This window comes from Podarcis bocagei (assembly GCF_964188305.1).
Source record: "Podarcis bocagei genome assembly, chromosome: 10".
Taxonomy (NCBI): Eukaryota; Metazoa; Chordata; class Lepidosauria; order Squamata; family Lacertidae; genus Podarcis; species Podarcis bocagei.
The window spans coordinates 58,093,572-58,114,339 of NC_138135.1; the positions used below are offsets into that span (position 1 = coordinate 58,093,572).

At 46.4% G+C, this 20,768-nt stretch overlaps 1 protein-coding gene across 3 annotated transcripts in view; it reads left to right on the plus strand.

The window, feature by feature from the left end:
* The first annotated feature begins 5,150 nt into the window (after window positions 1–5,150).
* The window catches only part of ST7 (suppression of tumorigenicity 7), a 105,278-nt gene continuing 89,660 nt past the window's right edge, over window positions 5,151–20,768 (plus strand). For 2 of the 3 annotated variants that reach the window (XM_081211679.1, XM_081211680.1), the window contains exon 1: window positions 5,151–5,470. In XM_081211679.1, the coding sequence (XP_081067805.1) occupies window positions 5,311–5,470 (160 nt within the window). In that variant the 5' untranslated portion in view covers window positions 5,151–5,310. Of the gene's footprint in view, window positions 5,471–5,944; window positions 6,294–20,768 lie in introns of those variants that run through there. The other variant, XM_081211682.1, reaches the window with a different exon arrangement.

Genomic DNA, 20,768 nt, shown 5'->3' on the forward strand with positions numbered 1-20,768 from the left:
TATGCACAGCCTTAGTTACTTCTGCTTTAGAACCTGTTTCTGGATTGCCTCAGAATCTTTAGAATACTTGGAGAAGTTCATTCAGTTGTCCAGAAGCTTTGTTCAAACAGGAGGCAGTTACATCCTTCAGGGGGTTTTGCATAAATCCCTTTTGTCCAGGTCGTGTTCACATTGCACTGAAGGTCCATCTGGCTAAGTTAGGAAACAGAAGGCAGGATATTGCATTAGTGATATTTTCTTGGGCTCTTCCTCATCCCCTGACCTTTTTCTCCCATGCAAATTCCTGCATAGGAAGCCTACACACTATGGTTTTTATTTCCAGTCCATGTAGTTATGTACAAGAGGAAGAAGAAGAAAAGATGAGCTCTGGTTCGGTTTCAGAATGTGTTACTGCTGGGCACTACCTATTATGAGAATCTCTCTCGCACTCTCAGTGGAGCAGCTCACACGCTGCTGATCCTAAAATGTTTTCGTCAGGCTTCCTTAAATACATAGAGTTGCTTTGTAGATAATGTGGCAAAATAAAACAAAACCTCAGGACTCCCTGGTCCTGAATGGGGCAACTGTGCCCCGAAGGACCAGGTGAGCAGTCTGGGAATCATTTTGGACTCAGCTGTCCATGGAGGCGCAGGTCAATTATGTGTCCAGGGCAGCTGTCTACCAGCTCCATCTGGTACGCAGGCTAAGACCCTACCTGCCCGCAGACGGTCTCACCAGAGTGGTGCATGCTCTGGTAATCTCCCGCTTTGACTACTGCAGTGCGCTCTACATGGGGCTACCTTTGAAGGTGACTTGGAAACTACAATCCAGAATCCAGAATGCGGCAGCTAGATTGGTGACGGCGAGTGGCTGCTGAGACCATATAACACCGGTCCCGAAAGACCTACGTTGGCTCCCAGTATGTTTCCAAGCACAATTCAAAGTGTTGGTGCTGTCCCTTAAAGTCCTAAACAGCCTCGGCCCAGTATACCTGAAGGAGCGTCTCCACCCCCATCCTTCAGCCCGGACACTGAGGTCCAGCTCCGAGGGCCTTCTGGCAGTTCCCCCACTGCGAGAATGAGGTTACGGAACCAGGCAGAGGGCCTTCTCGGTGGTGGCACCCACCCTGTGGAACGCCCTCCCATCAGATGTCCGAAACCTGGATCTTTCCATCCAGGGGATTCTCCTTTCTATATTTTATTTTTTCCTTGTCAACGACATAAAATTCTTAGCGCTTTGTTCTGATAATCAACTTCTCGTATAGGTTATCTTAAACTGTAGGGTGCAAGTTTGTGTATATTAGACCAAAAGTAAAGCCCGCAAAGCAAACACTAAGTACAGCTTTTTCGGTATAATTTATTCTTTATTGATTTTGGAAAGGATAGATATAACCTGAACACCAATAGATTTAAGAGTTTTTCTATTTTGGAATAGAAAATGGAACAGGAGATGTCAAGATTCAATCTGGTAATAAATTTATAAGGATTTCATTCATTCATTCATTTCAAAACTGAGCTTATCTATCACAAAGCTGAGTACTTGGCATGTTCACCCATCAATGTTACTCAGAGTGCTCTGAGTGTTGTATTTACACTAGAAGGGAGGATTATAAATGTTCAGTAAATAAACAAATGGAGAACTCTTCCCATTTCACTTGCTGACTTGTGCCACCTCAACCCCAGTACGTACCTTTCTGCTCCCAATCTTGTGTTGCTCTTTCTGTCTGTATCTGTGAACCCCAGCCCCTCTGCAGCCTAACACTATTAGTGTATGTCATTTTCTCTAAAACAAATAAAACCATATAGGGGAAACAGAAAGTTGTACAGCTAGGAAGCCACTGCCTCCATAAATTTCCTCCAATTTGCAATGAAAGAAGACTGGGGCTGAAAGACAAATGCAGTGTGCATGTTTATAGTCTAAGCAGTGGTGTCCAAACTTTTTCCAAAGAGGGCCAGATTTGATGAAGTGAAGGGCCGTGAGGACCCACCAAAGTTAACCTTTAAGATTGAAGTTGTTGAGTTTTTTCTATGATTTTACCCCAAAGTTGTTGAGCTTCTTTAGGGTTGAAGTAGTTGAGGTTTTTTTTTAAGGATTTTACCCTACCCCAGGAAATAAACTGCCACAGGGGCCAGATTAAACTAACTGGCTCCCAAACGGACTTTGGACATGCCTAGTCTAAGTTATATGTGAATACACTATGTTACTGATTGTTTTACTGGTACATCATGATGGAATGTAGACCAGGTGCCTTGTAATTTCTATGGGTTTTGGCCCATTAGCACGCTTATCAGCATCTCAACACTTATTTGAAATTCCTCTCTTCGTCTCTGAATTTCATTATTATAATATTTTTCCAAAGGAAATTATATGAACCATCTGTGGGATGTTAAAACTGCAAAGTTTACCTTCGCCGAGGCCCTAAAACTGCTTTCTTGCAAAGCAGTGACCATCTTTGCTGTGGGACGAAACAAAGGCACTGTGCACGAGTTGCAATATTTGCCCTTCCCATTTAAAACAATGGGGAATGGGAAAGCAAATAACAGAAATGGAAAGGACAAGCAACCTGTGATTTCCTTGAATTTTTGTATGCATTAAAATGAGCAGAACAAACCAGAGGGAACTGTTTCTGAGGGAAATACATCTGCCATTACTATTTTATCTCTGCCATAGAAGTCATTAACTCTCAAAAAGGCAGTGACCTTAGCCTTATCTGAAGGAGTGTGCATGCACACGAAAGCTTATACCCAGAACAAACTTAGATGGTCTCTAAGGTGTTACTGGACATTTTTTTAAATTTTATTTATTTATTTCGACTGCATCAGACCAACACGGCTGCCTACCTGAATCTTAGCCTCACAAGTTCCTCTTCTGACATTATGTTACTTACTGAGATCTGTTTTACACGTTACGTGGCAGCAATTTGTGTTTGTCAGTGGGTGAACTCAAGACAACCAAGTAGCGTTAAGCCAGTGATCAATCTCCACACATGAGTTTTCAATTTTAAGGTTTTTAAATGCATCCTTTCAACTCTTTTACAATTGGATGCAGGCCTTGGAGGGTACTAAGAAGAGGTAACATGAAATGAACATTGAGGCTATTTCTTGTGCAAGACTACTCTTCCTACCACTTCCTTTCTGTCTTCAGCAGCCTCTTCATAAGTTTATGCAACGGATGGCTTCTGGCTCTGCATGTGCAGAGAAAAATATAGGGGAGCTACTAAATCTAAAGAACTGCTGGATTTTGTGTTTTCAGAAATGAGGTACCAGTCATGTGACTCTCTATCCCAGTACCCCTGGGTATAACCTGAAACCTATGTGAGCCTAGTCAAGGCAGAGGTGGTGAACCTCAGGCCTGGGGGCTGGATGCAGCCCTATTTGGCCCGTCAAACTATCCCTGTCCCTTACTGACCCTGTTTTTCACTCCAGATATTTTTGCATGGTTGGAATATCTGCCTGAGCTCTGCTCATGCCTCTCGCTTGTCTGGATGAAGGATCCAGAAGGATGTGTTATGTAGAAAAGATTCATCGCTCTGCCCACTTTTGCCTCTGGTCCTGCTCTCAGAAGCCTCCACATAACAGAATATGGCCCCAAGCTGAAAATAGTTCCCTACCTCAGGCTAATCTGCTATATACTGCTCTCATAAGGCATGAGAATGCAGACTTTCGGACTTTAACAGTGAACCAGGATCTCCACCCCCCCCCCCTATTTTGCTTAACCCTCAGAGTTATGGAGAACTGGAAAGTCTGCAAACCCTCCAAGTGTCCCTATTTTCCATGGACAGTCCTGGATTTACAGAAGCTGTCCCAGTTTCTGATTTGATCCCGAAATATCTTGCTTTTCCTTAAAGGTAAAGGGACCCCTGACCGTTAGGTCCAGTCGCAGACAACTCGGGTTGCGGTGCTCATCTCGCTCTATAGGAGGAGGGAGCCGGTGTTTGTCCGCAGACAGCTTCCGGGTCATGTGGCCAGCATGACTAAGCCGCTTCTGGCGAACCAGAGCAGTGCGTGGAAATGCCATTTACCTTCCCGCCGTAGCGGTACCTATTTATCTACTTGTACTTTGACGTGCTTTCGAAGTGCTAGGTGGGCAGGAGCTGGGACCGAACAACGGGAGCTCATCTCATCGTGAGGATTAGGGAAATTAGGAAAATAGGGAAACTTGGAGGGTCTGTAATCAAATAGGTCTCCCTATATTCATTGGAGAAATGCTGGAGAGCAGACCTCCAAGTATGCCTATTTTCCAGGGACATCACTGATTTAGAGAAGTCATCCTGGTTTCTGATTTGACCTTAAAGGTAAAGGGTAAGGGGACCCCTGACCATTAGGTCCAGTCGTGACCGACTCTGGGGTTGTGGCACTCATCTCGCTTTATTGGCCAAGGGAGCCGGCATACAGCTTCCGGGTCATGTGGCCAGCATGACTAAGCCGCTTCTGGCGAACCAGAGCAGCTCACAGAAATGCCGTTTACCTTCCTGCTGAAGCGGTACCTATTTCTCTACTTGCACATGACGTGCTTTCGAAGTGCTAGGTTGGCAGGAGCAGGGACCAAGCAACGGGAGCTCACCCCATCATGGGGATTCGAACCGCTGACCTTCTGATCGGCAAGTCCTAGGCTCTGTGGTTTAACCCACAGTGCCACCCACGTCCCTGTAACTGAATAGGGCTCCCTATTTTCATTGGAGAAATGCTGGGGAGCAGACCCTCCAAGTATGCCTATTTTCCAGGGACATCACTGATTTAGAGAAGTCATCCTGGTTTCTGATTTGACCCCAGAATGTCCCGCTTTTCCTTAGGACACCCCTATTTTCATGGAAGAAATGTTGGAGGGTATGGAGTTTTTTAACCCCGGGAGCCTTTTGAAGGCAATCTTGTACAGTACAAGTAAGTCCCCGTCCCCCCCTTAAGCTCACTATTTTGAGACATTTTGCTTGGCCCACTAAAGGCTACTTGTGTTGGGTTTTTTTTTTAAAAAAAAAACAACCACACCACGGCTTCCCCCTACTCCCCCCCCCATCCCGCGACTTAGGAGTCAACCCACAACCCACCTTAGTCGCGTGTTGTGGTGTGTTTGTTTACAACTTTAATTGGCGGCTTCCCCGGCTTGGAAACGGTGCGCGAGGGGGCGGAGGAGGTGGAGCAGGGCGGCGGCGGGGGGGGGGGACGGGACGGGGGACGAAGAGAGAGAGAGACACGTTACTTCTTCGGGAGACATGAATCATCCCAGAAATAACACCGCGCGAGGTCGTGGCAGCAGAGAGCAAGGCCGGCGCTGGAGCGGCTGGGCGCGTTTGCTCGGTCTCTCTCCCCCTCGCGCGCCCTTGCCTGCGAAAAGATGGCTGAAGCTGCTGGCGGCGGCGCCGGCTTTCTGGAGCAGCTCAAGTCGTGCGTCGTCTGGTCGTGGACGTATCTGTGGTCGCTGTGGTTCTTCCTCATGCTCTTCCTCGTCTACGTCCTGAGGGTGCCTCTGAAGATCAACGACAACTTGAGCACAGGTAGCGAGCGACGACGCGCTTTTGGCAAAAAGCAACACCCCCCCCCCCAAACTTGCAACTTTGCGCGGGGGGGGGGAGGAATACAACAAGGGCGCGCGCCACGGCTGGGCGGGAAAAGGCGAAGGGGCAACGGGGAAAGAAGGCGTCGTGCTGCAAACTTTCCCTGCCTCTCCCGTTGCTCTTTCCCTCTCCTCCCCACAGACTGGAAAACAGCAACAGCTGCGACACCCTTTCCTCATATTTCTTCACATAGGCATGCTTGGTTTGTGGGGGGGAGGGTTGTGGTTGAGGGTCCGCCAGCTGCCCCCCCCCAGTTTCCAAATCCACCCCCTTTTTTCAGTCTGATGCGCCCGCCCCCCTTCTTGCAACCGGGCGCTTTGAGGGCGGGTCGAGGACAAGGGACGTTTTTAGGGGAGTTTTAATTTCCATGCTCGCCAAAACCGCCTTTCCTCCGCGCCGCAAAAATTGTTCAGCCCCGCTAATAAATGGTGGGTCGCTACAAAAAAGGGGGAAAGGAAGAAAGACGTTCAGTTGGAAGAAGCAGCGATGCCTTCCTGCTCCTCGTCAGGACTTGAGGTGGGGGGAACCTCACACGCAGAAGGCGGGAATAATTTGGGCAAAGGCATCTCCGCCCTCTTTCTCAGTGGAAGATGTACGTTATCTAGAGGCATCTCCTGGGTCCCAGCTGTGAGGAGGTGCTGGCAGACCACCTTAAAAAGAAGAAGAAGTAGAAATAAACATTGTATTTGCTGGGTCAGAATAGAAGGCTGGTCATCTATGGCTTCCCTCTGAAGACTCATAAGCGCAACGGGAAGGTGTGATGGTGAGATCCTGAACTCTCCTCTTCAGAAGTACCTGCAAGGTGTACTGCCTTGCAGTTGTCGATAGGGCCACAGATTCCCCACCCCTGATAGCTCTATGTTGCTGGACCACAACTCTTCATTGCCCTTGGCTGTGGGTTAAGCTGACAGTGGAATGAAAATGAAATGGCTGGGGCTAATGGGAGCTGGAGTCCCGCAACATCAGAAGCACTTCAGGTTCCCCATCTGCGCCCTGTGGATTTCGCCTGTCCTTTCTGAACACAGTTCTAGCCTAAAGGTCATAATTGTGAATTTGATCACTTTCCACCTCACCTGCTGTTTTGTTGCTTGATTGGCCCAGTGGTAGAGAGGCCCCTTCAGAGCTTTTGACAGTTTGTTTGGGATTTTAACACTCTGAATGATCTGGTGTCATTCACAAACTTGAGTCTTTCCCTAATTCATCCCAAATTCAAATAATGTATGACTGTTTAATTGCTCCAGTGTGGATTCACTCTTTGGTTTTTCCCTCTTTGGGAAATCTTTTCATATTTTTTTTCTTTTTGCTTTCCTCTTTTTAGCCAATATTTGTTGTTTTATTACTTACCGTATTTTTCGCCCTATAAGACGCACTTTCCCCCCTCCAAAAATGAAGGGGAAATGTGTGTGCGTCTTATGGGGCGAATGCAGACTCCTTGGCTTCAGCGATAGCAACGCGAAGCCTCCGAAGCCTGTGCTCCGGAGGCTTCGCATTGCTTCCGCTGAAGCCAGGAGAGTCTGCTCTTTGAGGCTGGTGGTGGGGGAAAGCAGCGCTTCCCCCATCGCCAGCCCCAGAGGATGGGGGGCAGCAGGAAGGCGCGCGACGCCTTGCCACTACTCTCCAACCCGGCTTCGAGGCTGGCGGTGGGGAAAGCAGTGCTTCCCCCATCGCCAGCCCCAGAGGATGGGGGGCAGCGGGAAGGTGTGCGACCCCTTCCCGCTACTCTCCAACCCTTCTTTGGGCTTTTGCGGGAGGTGGGGGAATTCCCCCACCTCCTGCAAAAGCAGGCAAAAGCCGTGCGCTCTTTAATGGGGCTCCGCGGCTTCTGCGGGCTTTTCTAGGACGTGGGGGAATTCCCCCACCTCCTAGAAAAGCCCGCAGGAGCCGCACACCCTTTAAAGAGCGAGCGGCTCTTGGGGGCTTTTCTAGGGGGGGGATTTAACTAGCAAAGGCTATTAGAAATCAGTGTTAAGTTTCCCCCTTCATCTGCTAGCAAGTCGTGTACTACTTTGTGTCGCAGGGAGAAGCTAGAGAATCTACTTTGCCATTTCAGGTTGTTAGCACAAGTGGCAATAAGAAATTAGCATGTTTGCATTCCCCAAATTCTTCAATTCAAATATAATACCAATAATATTTGCGGGTGAAGGTAATTTGTAGGGGCGAATCAGTGGGTAAGAAGTAGGTTGCTAAACTGTAGCTTCGGACAGAATTATGGCTTCCCACAAACCAAGAATTGAAGCTTCTAAGCTCCATTCTAATGTCCAGTGGAAAGAGAGGACAGAATGCAGAGGTTTTGAGGCTGCTCATATTTGTTGTAATGGCAAAGAATGTTTGCTGTTAGTATAGCTACTGTTTATATACGTGGCTTTTTGCATACTGTACTGGCCTTGCTGCTTCCCCTTTTGGAGTGTTCACATTTCAAACTGATGCTGTTGGCCAACCATCAAAAGCTATGCAAGGTAGGAGAGAATTGTAGATGTTTTGGGGGGCACATTCAAATGGAATGGGCCTAGAGATTTGCAGAAAAGTTCAGCTTCTTTTGCCTGTTATAAATGAGTATTTTCATTGGAGGAGGGGCACATTTGTGTTTGAAGAAACAACATTGGTACATGCATTATGTAAAATAGCTGTGAGTGCTGCTTTTGTATTATGCTTTATGATGTCGTCTTGAGTATTTTTCATGAAACATAGGCAAAGAAATATGGATTTGTACTTGTAAGCTTTTGTATACAGAGATGGGAATGTTGAATGTAGTGCTGTGTAGCTCAAGGAAAAATGCAACTAACCAATCCATAGTTCCTACAGAGATTCCCCTGTCCTCTGTATAGCTGCAACTAAAACGTTTTAACTGTGTTTTAAGTGCAATATACAATGTGACACTAGGTGGCGATAGTGATCCTTATGGAAAATTCAATGTATTTTTAAAAACATTTTTTAAAAAAGCATTTTCAGAACGTTTTTCATATGTGTGTAGATTCCATCGGGGGAGAATTTGAGGAACTGCCTTTAAATGGGTGTACCTAAGATTTTTTTTTTAATTACCGTATTTTTCGCACTATAGGACGCACTTTTTCCCCTCCAAAAATGAAGGGGAAATGTGTGTGCGTCCTATGGTGCGAATGCAGGCTTTCGCTGAAGCCTGGAGAGCCCCACCGCCAGCCCCACAAGCTCGGGGGACAGCGGGAGAGGCGCAGTGCGCCCTTCCCGCTGTCCCCCGACTTGGTTAGAAGGCTGGCGGGGGGAGAAGCCTGCTCCTCCCCCTCGCCAGCCCCGCAAACTCGGGAGACAGCGGCAGGGGCGCAGCGCGCCTTTGCCGCTGTCCCCCGACTTGGTTAGAAGGCTGGCGGGGGGAGAAGCCTGCTCCTCCCCCTCGCCAGCCCCGCAAACTCGGGAGACAGCGGCAGGGGCGCAGCGCGCCTTTGCCGCTGTCCCCCGACTTGGCTAGAAGGCTGGCGGGGGGAGAAGCCTGCTCCTCCCCGTCGCCAGCCCCGCAAACTCGGGGGACAGCGGCAGGGGCGCAGCGCGCCTTTGCCGCTGTCCCCCGACTTGTCTAGAAGGCTGGCGGGGGGAGAAGCCTGCTCCTCCCCGTCGCCAGCCCCGCAAACTCGGGAGACAGCGGCAGGGGCGCAGCGCGCCTTTGCCGCTGTCCCCCAACTTGGTTAGAAGGCTGGGGGGGGGGAGAAGCCTGCTCCTCCCCCTCGCCAGCCCCGCAAACTCGGGAGACAGCGGGAGAGGCGCAGCGCGCCTTTGCCGCTGTCCCCCGACTTGGCTAGAAGGCTGGCGGGGGGAGAAGCCTGCTCCTCCCCGTCGCCAGCCCCGCAAACTCGGGGGACAGCGGCAGGGGCGCAGCGCGCCTTTGCCGCTGTCCCCCGACTTGGCTAGAAGGCTGGCGGGGGGAGAAGCCTGCTCCTCCCCGTCGCCAGCCCCGCAAACTCGGGGGACAGCGGCAGGGGCGCAGCGCGCCTTTGCCACTGTCCCCCGACTTGTCTAGAAGGCTGGCGGGGGGAGAAGCCTGCTCCTCCCCGTCGCCAGCCCCGCAAACTCGGGAGACAGCGGGAGAGGCGCAGCGCGCCTTTGCCGCTGTCCCCCGACTTGTCTAGAAGGCTGGCGGGGGGAGAAGCCTGCTCCTCCCCGTCGCCAGCCCCGCAAACTCGGGAGACAGCGGGAGAGGCGCAGCGCGCCTTTGCCGCTGTCCCCCGACTTGTCTAGAAGGCTGGCGGGGGGAGAAGCCTGCTCCTCCCCGTCGCCAGCCCCGCAAACTCGGGAGACAGCGGGAGAGGCGCAGCGCGCCTTTGCCGCTGTCCCCCGACTTGTCTAGAAGGCTGGCGGGGGGAGAAGCCTGCTCCTCCCCGTCGCCAGCCCCGCAAACTCGGGAGACAGCGGGAGAGGCGCAGCGCGCCTTTGCCGCTGTCCCCCGACTTGTCTAGAAGGCTGGCGGGGGGAGAAGCCTGCTCCTCCCCGTCGCCAGCCCCGCAAACTCGGGAGACAGCGGGAGAGGCGCAGCGCGCCTTTGCCGCTGTCCCCCGACTTGGTTAGAAGGCTGGGGGGGGGAGCCTGGTTTTGCGGGAGGCGGGGGAATCCCCCCGCCTCCCAGGAAAGCCAGGAGAAGCTGTGCAGCCCTTTTAAAAGGCGCGTGGCTTCTGCCGGTTTTGCGGGAGGCGGGGGAATCCCCCCGCCTCCCAGGAAAGCCAGGAGAAGCCGTGCAGCCCTTTTAAAAGGCGCGCGGCTTCTGCCGGTTTTGCGGGAGGCGGGGGAATCCCCCCGCCTCCCAGGAAAGCTAGGAGAAGCCGTGATCTCTTTAAAGGGTTTGCACGGCTTCTGCGGGCTTTGGGGAGAGGTGAGGGAATCCCCCCACCTCCCAGTAAAGCCAGGAAAGCCCTGTGAAGCCCCTCCGCCAAGGAGAGGCTGCACGGGGCTAAAGGGGAAGCCAAAACAGCGAGCGGGATCCATCCCGCTCGCTGCCTTGGCTTGATCCATAGCTGCATGCAACCTCTCCGGCAGGGAGAGGTTGTGTGCAGCCTGTACGCTGCTCTTTGGGGCTGCGGGGGGGGGGGGAAAGATTTTTTTTCTTGAATTCCCCCCCTAAAAACTGGGTGCGCCCTATGGTCCGGTGCGCCCTATGGTGCGAAAAATACGGTAGATTATTCTGAAATTTGTGAAGGGCTCACCAGGTAGGTCTTCCGTTGGGTGTAGTGCAACAGCATTGGAGGGTCTAGCCCCTGATTTATAATATTGGATGACTGTTTGGGCCTCCCCTCTTAGCTATGCAAGCACTATAACACTTTGGTTTTCAACAACAGTTATGATTAGGTTTTTTTAGCTACTTGATTGGAGGCCAGTCAGGCCCAATTCTCACCGAGGTGATTTATGAAGCAACATATCCGTCATGTAAATCCCTGATTGCACTATGAAGCTTTCATTCAGACACAGATGTGCCATGTAGTGAAAATTATACATTAGTTGCATCCATTTTATAAAGAGGATAACTATATCCTTTCCAGCAATTAATAAAGGTAAAGGACCCTTGACAGTTAAGTCCAGTTGCAAACGACTCTGGGGTTGTGGCGCTCATCTCGCTTTATTGGCCGAGGGAGCCGGCGTACAGCTTCCGGGTCATGTGGCCAGCATGACTAAGCCGCTTCTGGCGAACCAGAGCAGCGCACGGAAATGCTGTTTACCTTCCCACTGGAGCGGTACCTATTTATCTACTTGGACTTTTTGGTATGCTCTCGAACTGCTAGGTTGGCAGGAGCTGGGACCGAGCAACGGGAGCTCATCCTGTCGAGGAGATTCAAACCACCGACTTTCTGATCAGCAAGCCCTAGGATCTGGTTTAGACCACAGTCATCATCAAATGGAATCATGGTTGGCCTGTCAAGAAGTTCTATTGCCAGTTTCCTCCACATATGTCCCTTACTTTCAGTTTTTAAAATCAGAGGTCAATTTTTACCAGTCTGGAAACTGTATTGCCCAGCTAATCAATATCTATAGTATCCTGTAGAAATAGGTCTCAGATAAGTGATGGTAAGCAGAGGAGCCTTAAATTTATAACTTATCATAAATTTCCGTAATGCAGATATGATAATAAAATAGAAATTACAAAATGTATGATGCAGAATAAGCTTTGGAGTATTATAACTATTGCCAGCAAGGAAAGGAAAAACAGCACAGTCATTGTGTCAGGCAAGAAACTAAAATAAGCACCCGAGATGAATGTGTTCTTGCCTTAGTCCAAAATAACCCGGCGTATGTTCTTAGCATTGATAATGTGCTATGAGGTACATGTTTTTATTTTTTTTAATAAAAAATCTGCTTAAATTCATCTTGGCCTTTTAAAACCCTGCTATTTTTTATCCTGGCCTTTTATTCAGTCTCATGTCTTCTTTTGTTTACATGTAGTTAGAAATTAACAGAGCAATCCTAACTCTTAATCCGCACAGCTGGCGGGGTTTAAGATTCTGCAATGGTATCCCTCTGCTGAGTTGTGTGTGAATGTAGCTGTCCCACTGGCTATCCTTGCGGTCAACAAAACTGCTGCTGCTGGCACAAGAACCTGAAATGTGTTTGAGCGTGCAGGCAGAACAAACCTATTTATGGATCCAGTTGTGCCAGCCTGGAGCTGTTCCACACAACCTCCCACACTTACCTGGGAGCAAACCCCACTAAATTCTTTGAATTTAACAGGACATACTTCAGAGTAGATATGTTTGGGTTTGTGCTGTAAGAATGCGCACTTACTGACCACAGTTCAGTGCAGGATCCCTTAGAAATGTGTTGGATGGTGGCCTTCCCTTCTTAAAGTCTATTAAAAATTTAAGGATGCAATTAGTCTTGCAGCAGAAAGGTTGTGAAAACCCAGACAAAGAGGCTCCTGAGAAGCATTGGTTTCACAGGAAAGCTGATAAATCTAAAATCTGACTTCCCAAAAATAACCATGATGGTTTCAGTTGGTTTTGTTCCTCCCCCCCCCCCCCGACAATAGCACCTCCTTTCTCTCTTTTATGACTGCAAGTGAGATTGCATTCTGTGTTGCAGAATAACAAAGCTGCTTTTATTCAACATTTGTTTAGTGCAGGGGTAGGCAACCTAAGGCCTGTGGGCCGTATGCGGCCCAGTCGCCTTCTCAATCCGGCCCACAGACTGTCTGGGAATCTGCGTGTTTTTACATGAGTAGAATGTGTCATTTTATTTAAAATGCATCTCTGGGTTATTTGTGGGGCTTGCCTGGTGTTTTTACATGAGTAGAATGTGTGCTTTTATTTAAAAAGCATCTCTGGGTTATTTGTGGGGCATAGGAATGTGATCATTATTTCCCTCCAAAAAATATAGTCCGGCCCATCACAAGGTCTGAGGGACAGTGAACCAGCCCACGACTGAAAAAGGTTGCTGACCCCTGGTTTAGTGCTAATGCAGTAGATGCTGACCAGGAAAACAATGCAACGAAACAGACCGGGCACCTGCATTAAGTAAGAAGGAGCAGGGTGAGTAGGAAATGGTTAGCCGGTAGGGGGCAAAATGGAGAAAATGTCAGACTGTGGTGGAAAACATTGCTATGCGAGTTTCTTCATGCAGCTTTGGATTCATGTATGCAGCAGAATTGAGATTCCGACACCTGAGCTAGTGCAGAATAAAATGACATTGAATAGCAGGTGCCTTGTAATAAAGTACCCGTGAAAACAAACAAATGAAACAAAACAAGGAACTGGGGATATGAAAGTAGAGATACACGAATTCAAAAAAGTGGAGAGGACCATGAATTCTGACTGCATACACACAATACATTTAAAGCACCTCCCCCCGAAAATGGAGGTGACATCAGTTTTAGCCCGAAATACAGAAGGTAGCTCCTAGATATTTCCCCCCTGAAGAAATACTTCCATGCATCACCCCCACCCCTTTGTCTGGTCCAGAAATAGGAAACCTGATGAAGTGTTTGCATCTTGAGGACAGGGAGAATTTATATTATTTTAATTTATAGGCGGTCTCTTAGAGCAAATCTATCTTACAAGGCTGCTTACTTAAAACAACCATAAAGTACAGTCTCACATTTCAATAAAAACAACTGGCAGCCTAAAACAATTCACAGGCCAGTAACACGTCATTATAATTAACTGAAACAACTTGAGCAGTTTCAGACTAACACCATATAATTCCTTTACAGAGACGTAATCTGAACTAAGTGGAGTTTTAAGGCCTGTTTAAAAGTCTGTACCAGTGGAGTCCATATGCATATCACAATAATATTCTCTGGCGATTGTGCATAGGATTGTTGACTTAGTGTATTTAAGTATACACTATACAACAGGGCAATAAGGAAAAACCTGATTGTTTATAAGTTATCATAATCAATACATTCATGTTCACAAACTTTCCGGAAATGAGCTTAGCTGCAAACCAGCCTCTAATGTTCTCTTGCTGTCTTTTGCAATGCAATTTATTTATTTGGTGAACGTTTAAGGCACCCTGCGGTATAAAACAGCCAGTTTCAATCTCCAGCATCTTCAGTTAGGGCTAGGAGTGTTTGAAATCCTGGACAACCGTTGCAAGCCAGTGTAGATGAATGACACTGTGCAGTTGGTAGAGCTTGATGCAAGGCAGTTTCCTATGTTACTAGCTTTTGGAATTATGTGATTATTTTCTTCAGGACATTTTTTTTTTTTTTGCAATAAGAGGTTCTGAATGCATTCTGCTTCCCATAAATAAAGCACAATCTCTGCTATGTTTCATGCTGAAGGCTAAAATGTTGTTTATAAATAACACATCGGTCTAAGCTAAGGCCTTTCAGGTTGGCTTGATTGCAGAAGCTTTCAAGGTGAAATCAAGCTCTGCTGCATTTGTGTCATAATATTACTGTGATTATCCTAAAAACGAGAGGTTTACAGCATATTTTAATGCTGCTCCAAACTCCTGCTACAAAACCTGCCCCTCATCTCACCTTCCTCAGTTTTTTCAAATTCTTCCTCATGACTCCCAAATCCTTTCTTGACTGTTATAAAACTCCAGTTTTACCATGTCTGTTTTCTGCTGCCAGTTAACCCAAACTTCTCTTTTGTCAAATGCAGTCCTCTCCCTTGGTCTTTCACCAAACAACACCATAAATAAGTCATGTCGGAAAGTTAATTCCAGAAAGTGAAATCTTGGTGCTTTCAAAATACTATGTCTTTGTGTTGGTCATGGGTTTTTGACTGCAGATTCAAAAATGCCTAAAGGCTGCATCTTTAGCACCATATCTGTAAATCTTGTGTGCAGGGCCTGAGATTGCCTCTCTAAGGTGCTATTTGGATGTGAATGTGTAACGATAAAAGCAGCAGTTTTCCTCAGTATAACTGAGTATAAGCCATTGTTGTTGTTTAGTCGTGTCCGACTCTTCATGACCCCATGGACCAGAGCATGCCAGGCACTCCTGTCTTCCACTGCCTCCCACAGCTTGGTCAAACTCACGTTCGTAGCTTCAAAAACACTGTCCAACCATCTCGTCTTCTGTTGTCCCCTTCTTCTTGTGCCCTCCATCTTTCCCAACATCAGGGTCTTTTCCAGGGAGTCTTCTCTTCTCATGAGGTGGCCAAAGTATTGGAGCCTCAGCTTCAGGATCTGTCCTTCCAGGGAGCACTTGGGCTGATTTCCTTAAGAATGCATAGGTTTGATCTTGCAGTCCATGGGACTCTCAAGAGTCTCCTCCAGCACCATAATTCAAAAGCATCAATTCTTTGGTGATCAGCCTTCTTTATGGTCTAACTCTCACTTCCATACATCACTACTGGGAAAACCATAGCTTTAAGTATATGGACCTTTGTTGGCAAGGTGATGTCTCTGCTTTTAATAAGCCATTAGTATAAGCTAATCTGCCTCCACTACTGGAAAAGTTTCACCTGTGCACCCGGGCTTGTTATTTTTCAGATTTTACCAGTGCCTCTCAGGGGTGGGGAAGAGGAGAATGGTTATTGTGGAATTCGTTCCTTATTCATCTGCTTGGAAAGCCCTGGCTCTTGCGGGGAGAATGGGGACAGCAGGATGGGGGAAGACAAACAAACATGTAGGAAAATTCTGTGTATAGGAATGTCAACATCCCTTTCATTCTCTGCTATCTTCTCTTTGTTAGTCTGAATGTGTGGTTAGGTTATCCTGTCTGCTTTCTACTTCATGTCTTGGCTGTTCGAACCATCAGAGATTCATCTGACCTCTGTTGGATTAAGGAGAGGAATTCCTTTTTTTCATAGTCAGACATACTGGCTGTGTTGCTTTTTCTAGATTCCATAAGTTAGGTATCCGTCATCTCATTACATTATTATTTATTTCTTGCCATCTCTTGGGTTTCATTTCATTTTCATAGCAAACCCTGTCAGTTGTTTTCAGGAAAGAGGAAAGGGGTACTCATAAATTCATAATTATTTAAATAAGTAATATGCTTACTGGTTTTATTTTTTACCAGTAATATGCTTACTGGTTTAGGGAAATTAGCCACATAGCTTCTCAAAATGGAATTTGCTAGAAAAAAGCTAAGCACACAAGTTACAAGTTTTATGCTCCATAGATCTCCTGTCTTCCCATGAAAGGATCATTACAGGGCAGTTATAAATTTTACTCCACACTGTGTGGTACTACGCAGCATTGCTATGTAGGCTGAAATGGTATGTTTTTTCAAGGTGTTTTAACTGTCACTTTAGTATAGCTCAGCTGCTTCAGTTTATGAGCATCACTATCTTTCACAAGTTATTATTTTTCCAGTTTCAATACACCTCATGGCAGATGGTGTGAGACAAGACAGTCCTTAGACCTTGAGCCATTGTGTTCTGCTACTAGATGCCAGGTATGATCTGAAGATGCATGAGGCAACGTACTACCTTGCAGAAGATGAACAGATCTAGGTGTGGTTAGTGACTAGACAGGAGACATGCCTGGGGCTCCAGGAAGGAAGAAGAGTGGACTATAAATATAGGAAATAAATTAAATTAAATAGATGTTACCCCGTGTTTCCATTGGGCTGGCTGCTAGCAGCACACAGCAATGGTTTTGTATACAAGTAAAGCATAATTGTTCATTTTTTCTTTTATACTGGTGTGCCAGATTCAGGGTAGATTTGATTTAAATCACGATTTAAATCACTAGTCAGTAAGACTTGATTTAAATCTCTCCCCCCCCCCCACCGGAAAAACTCATTATTTCTGGTATAATCTTAATATTTACAATCAGATGAAGGTTTCATTTTTGGAATAATAAATTTTCAGAGTAGTTTTTACAGTTATATAAAAAATTGCTGATTTGGTTATACTATTAGAAATACATTGACAGATAATTATGAAATTACTGTGAGGTTTAATAAGTTACCTGTTTATATTTGGAAAAGTTTTCTGCTGTACTTTATTGGAAGGAGAAAAATAATTGTTTCCTCAACAACAATTTAAACAATTTATTTAACTGAAACAATAACATTATAGCATATGTATCCATGTTTGTTAACTGATGTGGTTAAACGATTTTTTTTAAAAAAAATCTTAGACTGAATTTTAGCACACCTAAAAAAATTAAAACAAATCTTTATTTCCTGATGAATAGCCTTTGGACTATAATGTAACTTAAATAGAAAACTATCTTTAGAAAGATTTTCCCTCCAAAAGCATTTTATTTTAAAAATCCAATTTAATTTTTTTAAAAAATCCGATTTAAAGGGGGGGAAATCCAATTTAAATTAAAAAAATTATCCACCCTGGTCAGGTTATTATGTTGTAACTGAAATATTGTATTCTGCTTCTGTGTTAGTGTATGTGCAGACCTGGCCTTTTAAAACTAATAAGCAAAATACTGAAAGTGTTTGAAGGTAGAGGATTCTCAACCTGTTAAATGCATTCCATATAATTTAGAAATTTTTAAATCTTGCAAATGCTTTTGCCATCTCTAAAGTTCGTCCGTGTTAAGTTTTGCAATCTTTATGTTGCTCTCAATACACAGTCACTGTTTACTGACTGAAATTTTAAACTCATCAGTGGTGTTTGAATTTAGAGGAGTAGCATGGTATTTGATTTAAGAACAGCTACAAGCCCATTGTTTTTAACACATATGTTTGGATTACAGTTTAGGAGATCCATTTTATTATTTCCATTATGAGAGGGGATGGATAAGAAATGTCATAGGAATGAGAGAGGAATGGCCAAGCCTTATACCAAACACTAGAGGTCAGCCTTCAAACACTATAAAATGCTTTAAAATTCAACTTCACTGACCTCTGGAGCTCAGAAAAGGTAATTGACAGTGAAGGATTATGGGAGATGTAGTACAAAAATTGGTAGGGCATTTGTGTTTGAAGTAGAAAGTGAGGGGGAAATCAATGGAAGCAGACATTTTTCTTTTCATTATCATAGTAGCATAAATGGGATCCCAGACAACTGTTATCAGGCACTGACCAGCCTATCGCCTGCTTCATTTTAAGACTGCAGTAGTCTCATGTACCCTCAGGCTGTGCCATTCCATCTTGTCATAATCCTACAGAATACAGATATTGATGGTATAATTAAGCACTGTAGTGACATTTCTCAATAAGGGAATGTCCAGACAGAAAACGTGGCAGGGAGGAGGATATCTGGTATTCTGTCTACCAGGCCTGGACAGAGCTTATCTGAGGGCACAGGATGGGAGAACAAAAAAGCAGCCAGTCCCTGGCAGGACCCCCTGGCCAGTTTAGCCCCCTGAGACCTGGGGAAAGTGTAAGACCTCGGTCCAGTATACCTGAAGGAGTGTCTCCACCCCCATTGTTCTGCCCAGACACTGAGGTCCAGTGCGAGGGCCTTCTGGCGGTTCCCTCGCTGCAAGAAGCCAAGTTACAGAGAACCAGGCAGAGGGCCTTCTCGGTAGTGGCACCCACCCTGTGGAACGCACTCCCACCAGATGTCAAAGAGAAAAACAACTACCAGACTTTTAGGAGACATCTGAAGGCAGGCCTGTTTAGGGAAGCTTTTAATATCTGAAGGACTGTTGTATTTTAATATTTTGTTGGAAGTCACCCAGAGTGGCTGGGGAAACCCAGCCAGATGGGTGGGGTATAAATTATTTATTATTTATTATTGTTGTTGTTGTTGTTGTTGTTGTTATTACCTGGATGCTCCTGGCCTGCTGGCAACACTCAGCAGCCACAAGCATTGCCGGTTAGATCAGTTGGTTAAAGCGTGGTGCTGATGACACCAAGGTAATAATCCCTGTATGGGGGCATATTCCTGCATTGCAGTGGGCTGAACTAGATGATCCCTGGAGTCCCTCCCAGCTCTATGATTCTAAGACATACTGAGAAGTGTCACTGTCTGTGCTGATTTGTTATTCCAGATGTCTCTTAGTAGCATCAATACGGCTGGCATGGTCCAAGTCAGGAATTACCAACAGAATAGTTTACAAAATTGCACACATCTTTAACTTCTTTCTGGTGCAGACTGCTTTTTATACTTCCTGTTTGATGTTAAATCATTCAATCAGTGGTGTTGGACTGGTCCTAAATCTAATTGGGATTAATATATTTGGATATTTGGAGTTGATGGGCATGCCTTCCTGTGCATGTCAGGATCTTTGAAATAGGCATAGCTAGATTTATGTTTTTATTTAGGCTCTTGAAGATGCTGCCTTTCTTTTCCGAAAGATTGCATGTAACTTCTGGGGGAAGAGTTTTCATAACTGCTGACAGCTGCATACTCCCTCACGCTGTGTTCTGGTAATACTGCATTGCATTACTCCATTAGCGCAAACCACCAAAAACCACTTGGTATTTGTTTTGTTCTTCATTCTTTGGATGAGTAAGAGTGTCAGTTTTGCAGTGACAGCTTACACGACAAAGGTTTGTAGTGCAATATACTTGCTCGTGGATTTGTAGGTTTGGTAGTGATGTAAATGGGACGCTAAAGAACAGTGGTCCAAAGAACACATCCTAATAGGTGGACTTCTAAAAAAAAAATACAATTTATGGGGCAATTCTAGTTTATTTGGAAGACATACTCTCTGATGTGGAAGCATTTAGAGCCCAAACATACAAAGACTGGTTGGACTGATTAATTAGTAAACAAAAGGCACTTTGCAGACTGTTCCTATTCTGTTACTTGTTCCCAGGATGAGTCTGCCTGGCACTGAGAACTGCTTGGGAGGCTCAGAAGCTCAATTATCAATCAGTAATTAGTTTCCCTGTGGTCTTCCAGATGACCATCAGCCAGGGATGATGGGAGTTGTATCTCACCAACAAATGAAGATCCAAAGAAGGCTATGAGAAGTGGTGGACACTGAAGGCTGGTTATGCATTAAATGATTGTTTGAGGTATAAATGCCTGGAAATCTTTGGACTCAGTTTGTTCCTAGTACAGTGGTGCCCCGCAAGACGAACGCCTTGGAAGACGAAAAACTCGCTAGACGAAGGAGTTTTTCGTTTTCTTAGCCGCTTTGCAAGACGCATTTCCCTATGGGCTTGCTTCGCAAAACGAAGCTTGCCCCGCAAGCTCCGGGGATAGCGGGGAAGCGCAGCGCGTCTTCCCCGCTGTCCCCGGACCTCTTTTGAAGCAAGGGGCGGCGGGGAGAAGATCGCTTCTCCCTGTTGCCAGCCCCGCAAGCTCCGGGGACAGAGGGGAAGGCGCGCACGCCTTCCCCTCTCTCCCCAGACCCCTTTTGAACCAAGGGGCGGCAACGGGGAGAAGCGATTCTCCCCGCTGCCCCTTCCCTTGCTTTAAAACAGGTCCGGGGACAGAGGGGAAGGCCCACGCGCCTTCCCTTCTGTCCCCGGAGATTGCGGGGCAGGCAACGGGGAGAAGCAATCTTCTCCCCGCCGCCCCTTGCTATAAACAGGTCCGGGGACAGAGGGGAAGGCGCGCAGCGCTTCCCCTCTGTCCCCGGACGGTCTCCATAGGAACGCATTGATTGATTTTCAATGCATTCCTATGGGAAACCATGCTTCGCAAGACGAAAAACTCGCAAGAAGAAAAAACTTGCGGAACGAATTAATTTCGTCTTGCGAGGCACCACTGTACCTTTCAGCCTTATATGCATTTTGTGTAAGGAAAGATAATAGAAGTACTTTAACATGGTTGGCAATGCACTGAACAGCAATCTTTCAGTAGCCTACAGGAGGCCTACATTTTGCATTATATTGTATTCTGGTTCCTAATAATTCCAGTGTAGGCATCTTAACACAGCCTGCAACACAATGTGATCGGCCACAGGTGTAACAGCATCCACTTCCTACGTTAAATTCAGCAACTGAGAAGACATGAAGTAAGATTAA